At 46.3% G+C, this 7,564-nt stretch overlaps 2 protein-coding genes across 2 annotated transcripts in view; both read left to right on the top strand.

Moving 5' to 3' along the window:
- Positions 1-102: 102 nt before the first annotated feature.
- On the top strand, positions 103-6,831 carry LOC105563016 (maternal B9.15 protein-like). Its single transcript, XM_012014261.1, has 3 exons — positions 103-580; positions 1,339-2,059; positions 2,466-6,831. Exons 2-3 carry the CDS (start codon positions 1,607-1,609, stop codon positions 2,820-2,822), a joined length of 810 nt encoding a protein of 269 aa, XP_011869651.1. The 5' UTR covers positions 103-580; positions 1,339-1,606; the 3' UTR covers positions 2,823-6,831.
- The window catches only part of LOC105563014, a 19,080-nt gene continuing 14,016 nt past the window's right edge, over positions 2,501-7,564 (top strand). The window contains exon 1 of the mRNA XM_012014260.1: positions 2,501-2,562. Within this exon, the coding sequence (XP_011869650.1) occupies positions 2,554-2,562 (9 nt within the window). The 5' untranslated portion in view covers positions 2,501-2,553. The remainder of the gene's footprint in view (positions 2,563-7,564) is intronic.

The following is a 7,564-nucleotide window of genomic DNA, read 5'->3' on the forward strand; positions in this document are numbered from 1 at the left end:
TTTAAGCCCGTATCAGACTACGGATTGGGATTAGATTGAAATTTAACCAATCACAGTAAAAGAGGGTCTCTACCTTAGAACATATATGATATGGAAGGGGAATGTCTACTGTTTTCGAGAGAAAAATATGTCCGGAGGAAGTGAGAAAGAAAATCGTAGTGGCCTCTCTCGTGAGCAACTACTCGAAAGTGCGCATGCGCGCCATTTGCTGTCACACAAGCATCGGTGTGTGTGTGAGTGTATAATACATTTAACTATTGAAATGGCGCGCATGCGCACTTTCGAGTAGTTGCTCACAAGAGAGAGGCCACTACGATTTTCTTTCTCACTTCCTCCGGACACATTTCAATTCCCTATTCCCCTTCCATTTAAGGTCTCTACACCAGCCCGGTCCACAGCGCGTGAGCCCGTCCACTTGCGAACAAGCGACCACGAGGGACGGACGTCTACGTCGAGAATATACTTCGTGACCACGGGTGCAACGTAACACGTGTTGGGTCGAGTACGTTTACTTGTGGAGAGAGAGAGGAACGTAAGAAGTGGCTTCGCTGGCAACGCAACGAGTCTCCGTCGCCGACCCGTAAGAATCGGTTTTTATTGTCTCGCCGTCGACCGCGACGCAAGTCCCGCTTCCTCGCCACCGCCGCTGCCGCCGTCATCATCGTCGTCCGCAGAATCGCGACTCGCTCGCGGCGACGAGGTCGGCGCACGTCGCGCGCACCTCGGTAAACTGGCCAGCGATCTGGCATCGCGACGACGACGACGACGACGGCGGCGGCGGCGGCGACTGGTTCGCCGTCGCCGGGAAACGCGCCCACCCGGCCGGGCGGACGAGCGTCGCGCGCGAGCGGGCGACGCGGTTCGCCCCCCGCGTTCTCGTCTCCCCCTAACCTGCTTTCGCCCCGTCGTCGCGCTGTGTATAACCCGCGGCTCGCGCGCGCACGCATAACATATTGCGCCCCGATTCGCCGCGCTGACGCGACCGGCCGCGCGGATGACGCAACGGTGCGCTCGCCCGCGCAGCATCGGCCACGCCGATCGCGCGGCCCGGCGGGACACGTGGCCGTGCCGTGCGTCGCCGTTCGACGCGCGGGCCCGTGTTTTCCGACGGAGCGCAGCCTCGCGTCACGCTAGACGGGCCCGGCCTGGGGGACGAGGCCGTATTAAAAGTGCGCGTTTACGTTTCTCGCCGCGGCGGCGATTTCGCCGAACGGAAGGAAGCGGAGCCCTGCGATTCGCGAGTTCGATTCTGGATCGCGGGAGGCTCCAAAGTTTCGAAGTCAAGGCGGCCGATATTAACGTTTCTCTTTCTCTCTCTCTCTCTCTGTTTCCACGCAGATTGTAGCAGCGTTAGCGGGATACACGGATCACGTGGCACATATAGATAGAAAATTACGCGGCGGCACAGTTGCGCGGCCAACATCCCAGCCATTCACGCCAGAAACATAGACCTTGAGGAATTCCAGCGTCGCGACGGTGCAGAAGGGCTCTATGTGCTCCACCGCGACTCGGGCGAATGGTACTTTAGTTTCCAAGAGCTTGCTACTGTGGTATCGCGAGAGGTGCGTCCGGTTGGCCTGTAATCCAGGTGTGCAGCAGCGGCAAAATGCTCAACGAGATCAGGGCGGCGGTACTGTTCTTGGTAAATCTGATCGAAAAAAGCGAAAAATTTAGTCCCGCTCAGCTCGAGTGCTTCGAGCGGCACTTGGTCGAACTGCTGACGGAGCGCTTCAAGAACCACTGGTTCCCCGACAAGCCGTTCAAGGGCCAGGGCTACCGCTGCATCCGCGTCAACAGCCACAATCGTCGGGACGCGACCCTGGAGAGCGCCGCGTGCGCGGCCGGCGTCAAGTACGAGGACCTGGCGCTGCCGGTGGAGCTCACGCTCTGGGTCGACCCCAACGAGGTGTGCTGCCGATTTGGCGAGAGCAAGGGCTCGTACTGCACCCTGGCGTCGTTCGACGACAAGGAGAACACCGTGCCCATTTTCCTATTTGAGCGCAACGAGTTCGCAGAGAACGAGGATAAGCCAGCCCACGTGGGGCCCATCAAGATGCAGGTGAGAACGGGCAGGGTTTACTTCTCTACACGCGCGAACTTGGACAGAATGGACGAGGGGATTTGCCGTTGCCGCGTTCGAGAAAATTCACGGCATTCGGTTATTCAGTTTTTCCCAATTTCTAAATCAACACCCCCTGTCCTTCGTGTACGAACCTCGGCGAAATGTCTGCGCGATGGATAATCTCGTCCGCTCCGAATCCATTCGTCGGGCATCGATACGGATTGCTGCGTAAAGAACCTGTCGACTTACAAATCGAAGTCGAGTGTCTCCGAAACGATTAATTCCCGGACGTTCGTTGTCCCGCGGCTTGTTTGCACTCTGTATCTTCCTCGCTCGCCACACTCGCGATCTGGCCGTCGCAGCCGCGATATCTCGGGGGAAATGTATTCCGTTCTGATTGCAGAAATCCCCCCTGGCCGCGAGCACGGAGCAACAGCAGTCGAAATCAAAACCATTAAGCGCCGCTAATCAAAATCAACAGCATAGCAATAATGGTACAGGTAAGAGGCGCAACTTGAACAGTCCTAGGCTGCACCTGAACAGAAACCGTTCGTGGTTCGGCCATTCCTTCAGCATGGGTTACGGCCCGCATCCGATCAGCCCGCCGTGGTACAATATAATGCCCCCGCATTTCCTCGGTGGCCATTCGCCGCCTCCCTTCATGGGACACCGAGGAAACAAATGGGTACATCAGCCCTCTTATCCCGCGGGACCCGCCCGTTTCCACCACTGGTCCCCCAAAGCTGCTCTTAAGGTGTAAGGAGAATCGTTTTAAGAAAACAAAGTTAAGAAACCTGTTTCATTTTGAAGAAAAAACAAAAAGGGGGGGGGCAACTCCGAAACGAGAAAGCGTAATTGTTTTCCCCGGAAATTGTACATTATTGTTTTATCCCATGGACGCGAACCCAGTCGTATTGCGACCCGTCGTCGAAAAGAGTTTTTAATTGAAATGTATTCGTGACAGATATGTATATGCAGATCGTGAGTGTAAATGTGAATTTTTATATTGGAAACAGGTTCGTTAACGCGTTTCAGTGACGAGAATTATGTCCAGCCTGTAATTACAAATGACCTTGTTCGAATTAAGGCTTACGATTTTTTATGACGAGAAGTATCGCATTATTACATGTTACGTATATATGGTATGATAATAAATTGGAGTAATAAATGTTTGAAACTCCGGATGCAAGGTTGCTTGTAAAATGGTAGACAGTAGGTGGCAATTTAAGTAGGATATTATATAGATAATAGTAAACTACGCATTGGCATATGCGTGAAGTGAAAATAGATGTCATATCATGACGAGTTGTTTCTTCGATCAATTCTTGAAATAACTTAAACATCGGTGATGCCCGCGCGATAATGTATACATATATCGAGGAATTGAGAGGATCTGTTTATCTTCATAGAATTGTCGCAAATCGATAAATTGTATATCTGCTTTGTTACGTCTGTTTTGTTACATCTGTCTGTTGTTGTCGAATGCGTTGAAGCTGTACAATCGAATTGGCAACGCCATTTGTTTAAGCGTTTATAGTTTATGATAAGGGAAAAGAGCGACGGGAATAATTCGCAAGGTTTCGGGACTCGATACGCGGATGTGTTACCGGTGTAAAATAAAGCGTAACTTCGTTGCTTTATTCACGTTGCGCACAACGGCGCGCCCCCGCTCGTGTTTCGAATGATAAGGTCAAGCCTAAAATGGCGTCGCGTATTTGTTATAAAGTGATTTACCTAAATCTCCTTCGGTAATACGCTCGCTGTATATCCTGAAGAGATTGCGGTAATCATAACTAAATCATATTTTTACTTCACGTGGAAACATATTTTCGGTAAGAGTTAACACGTAATCGAGAGAAAAGCGCAGGAAGAACTTGGGGCTTTGTTTCACACCGAGAGGAACGTCCGCGCCAAGTCCCAAAACTCTCGGAATGAACTCCCGTTATTCGTCCCATTGTAGTCTCATTTAAACTGGAGTATAAATAACCGGTTTTGTTCCGATGTGACAAATATTTGCTCTGTAGTAGATATTATTTGCATCTTACAATTAGCTATACATGCATCGTAACAGAGAATTGAATGAAGTGTTAAAAAAAAGTTACCGTAAAAGTTCATTTCGCGTGTGTGTGTATACACATATATATATACACACACAATCGATTGTGATTACGTAATAAACGTGATTTCGATAGAAACTTGATATATTCTGATTTAAGATATAAATTTGATTTTATATATGTATATATATATGCATATACATATATATACATATATAAAATTATTATATCATTTAACAAGATGTGAGAACAAATTCGTTCTACCCTCCCGTGCAGGGATGAGGGTAGCGATGCGTATGCGGTACATTAATTTTCATGCTTGGAGAGAAGAAAAAAATCCACTCGTGTTATTTAAAGATACTGCCGCTATTGAGATTTTTGATCGATGATTAATACCGCTGTTGGATTAACGAGCTGGCGCCGACATTTGAAGAATTAATTTCCGCTGCCACGTGCAGTTAGACAAGCTTGTTGCCGTCGACGTCACGCTCGGCACGAACGAGCGAACGCCGAATTCACTCTTATAAATCATACACTGGTTTTAACTTTAAGTGTCTTTTTTTTGTCCCATACATTCGCTATTTACGATATTCAGCATCTCGCAGAGCTAACGCGTTCAAATCAAGTGTAATTTCAATGCAATATCAATGTCGTGTCGATGTACACATTCGGCCTGTTATTTATATACATATATATATTATAGAAAATTTATGAAACATCAATAATATATATTTACTTATACATATGTTGGCTTTATACACGCGATAGACGTACGTATTTCTTGTTTTTTTTTTCATTACGGTGTTATTTTTATATATGCTATATATTTACATGTACTATGTGTGAATATGTTAGTGACAAGCGTTGTCGAAAGCTGTAATTCTCATTTGTGATCTATTCTGTAAGATCAGTTGTTCCTTCGAGATACTCTTCTTGTGTTCACGGTACATTAATCCCGAATTAAGCTTAATTTTGCGACATAGCTAGTCAGGCTTATTGCATAGTTAACGATTTTACCTTTGTACAACAGATAAAGAGCATTTATATATACATATATATATATATACTAAATTATATAATTAACACAGTAGTATAAAAAAGTGTACAATTTATTACGTTTTGTTTAATAAGTTTCTATACGCTTATGTCTGTATGTTATATTTAGAAAAGCTAAATTCATCAATCTCTTAATAGAAATTGTAAGTTAATGTTAATTTCTCGTAGAACATGAAGTGAGAAGTAAGATTGCAAAATTTGTCAGAAAAGAAGTTAGATCTGTAAATTATTTTGTTAAACCGCCAATAACTTGCTGTGCTTTTCGGTATTTGGGCGGTGCGACCGGAAACGCCGAAAAGTGATCGGTCGGACCTAGGCTGAGACGTGCAATATTTATTGTGCAATGAACAAAACGCGAATCTTCTCGAAGGAACAATTTTTGTTACGCGAACGAACGACATTGCGAATATCTGTAGTTTCGAGATTAAAGTAATTTCTGAGAAGCACGAGGTGCATTCCTACTTTGCGCTAACCAATTGCAGGAATAACACACTTTTAAATAATTGTTTCAGTAATACAGTGGAATCGTGGGGATCGGAGCGTACGTTATATTTAACATGGCACGGTAGAATTTATGTCACTGTTGCCGGATACACGAGCGACGAGGATTAATCTAGATGTGTATTGTAAAAGAAAAAGTAGACGACATTTTAATCAAAGATGACTCGTAATATCTTCTCGCGGCCTGGTTTCGCGCGTAACGGAGGTGCCGCAGTTTTATGCCGACGAGTATGCCCACACATCTTCATCTCGAGGCCCGATTCAGCGGAGTGAACTAATTTTCTCCTCTCGGCGAATAGATCGCAATCGTCGCTTTCCTCGCGCAAATTAAGCGCCGTGGCGCTGACTAAAATCTACCGGTGACGTTAAAAAGATTATATGATTAAACATTTAACGGCGTACCGGTCTCGAGAGGATTTGGCTTATATAACAAAGATGAAATCGAGACGGTTTGCACGCGGCGAAACGGCGCCTCCGTTGCGACGAAGAGGCCGGCGTGAACCGGGTCGTTCCCATATGTAGCACAATTCAGCAACTTTCACGGTTTACAGTTAGCACCGTACGCTAAATGCATGTAATTCGCCCTAGCGTAGGAACTTTGTGTTCACTTTGTTAAAAGTCTTATTCGGAATAGTGTTATGTTGTTGTTACGTAGGAATATGGAAAGTCTATATATATATATATAAATATAAATATATATATAGATATTATACATATATACAAATATATTACGTATGTAGAAGAGAGCAATGTTGCATTCGGACATATTCTTTTATTAATATTCTTACATAATATATATATAATATACACATATATGGATATGTGCATACATATATACATATATTGTACACGCATGAGTGTATGCGCGTGCGTATGTATACGCGAGTAAGAATATATGTATGTATATATACTATATAAATGAGAGAGGAAGGGGAAGAGGCGCTCAACATTTGAAATGTTCCAAACTTTCTAGCTGTGTTCACGCGTAGGGAGGGAGGAGAGAAATTGCGAAACCGAATGCGACAACAACGTACCTTTTCTTAATGATAAGTAGGTAGTCAATTACTTTATACGAGAGCCAGACACACATACATACGTACACGTACGTGCGCCCTGCGTGTTTAACGGTAAGACGCGGCGTATTCGCCAAGAGAACAAAAAAAAGAGGAAAGAGAGAGAAAACGAGCAACATCTTTGTGATAGAAAATCCGGAATGCGATGCGCGGCGAGGTGGCCAGAACGAGCGTTAGTACGGTGGGCGGATCAGTGGCTTGCGAGATCAGCAACGAAACCACTTTGTACTTATCCCACTTTCGCCGGACGATTTTAACATCTTGAACCCCTGCGTCTCGCCTCTTATTTTCAGCTCGGTTTGTCGGGACTTCGCGTAAATAGGATTACGATGATGTAATCGCGCGCCTGTCGAGAGGGAAAAAGTCGATGGAACGGACAATAGATTGCGAGAGGAGGCCCCTCTCTCTCTCTCGGTCGCGAGAGGCGCGAGTCGAACCGACGCCACGTGGGCAGCAGATCGGCGAATTCAAGGTGTTAAATCGCGTTACGGGGAGCACGAGTGTCGGTGCCTTTTCCCTTCGAAGGAGCAAAAAAGATAACTGCCGAGCGGCATACGTGACTTCCCGTTGATTTGTATACCGCGCTAGTCCGCCGTGCGTCTCCACACGATGTGAGGGGGGGCGCGAAAGCGTATTTCATATTTTTCACGACACGCCGGGAGTTCTCCGCTAACGAGACATCATTAAACGGAACGAGACCGATCCGGCGCCCGCCGGATCGTCGCGCATCGACGAACGTAGAATCAGTTGTTTGGATCATTTCGATTGTAGGGTACAAAGGCATCATACAGGGTGATTCAAAATAGGTATAGTGT

This window comes from Vollenhovia emeryi, unplaced genomic scaffold (assembly GCF_000949405.1).
Source record: "Vollenhovia emeryi isolate VEMERY1.0 unplaced genomic scaffold, V.emery_V1.0 DF939181.1, whole genome shotgun sequence".
NCBI lineage: Eukaryota > Metazoa > Arthropoda > Insecta > Hymenoptera > Formicidae > Vollenhovia > Vollenhovia emeryi.

Coding starts and splice junctions, on each gene's coding strand:
- LOC105563016 (XM_012014261.1), top strand. CDS start 1,607: ATGCTCAACGAGATCAGGGCGGCGGTACTGTTCTTGGTAAATCTGATC. Junction 2,060..2,465: donor TGGGGCCCATCAAGATGCAG/GTGAGAACGGGC, acceptor TTCTGATTGCAG/AAATCCCCCCTGGCCGCGAG.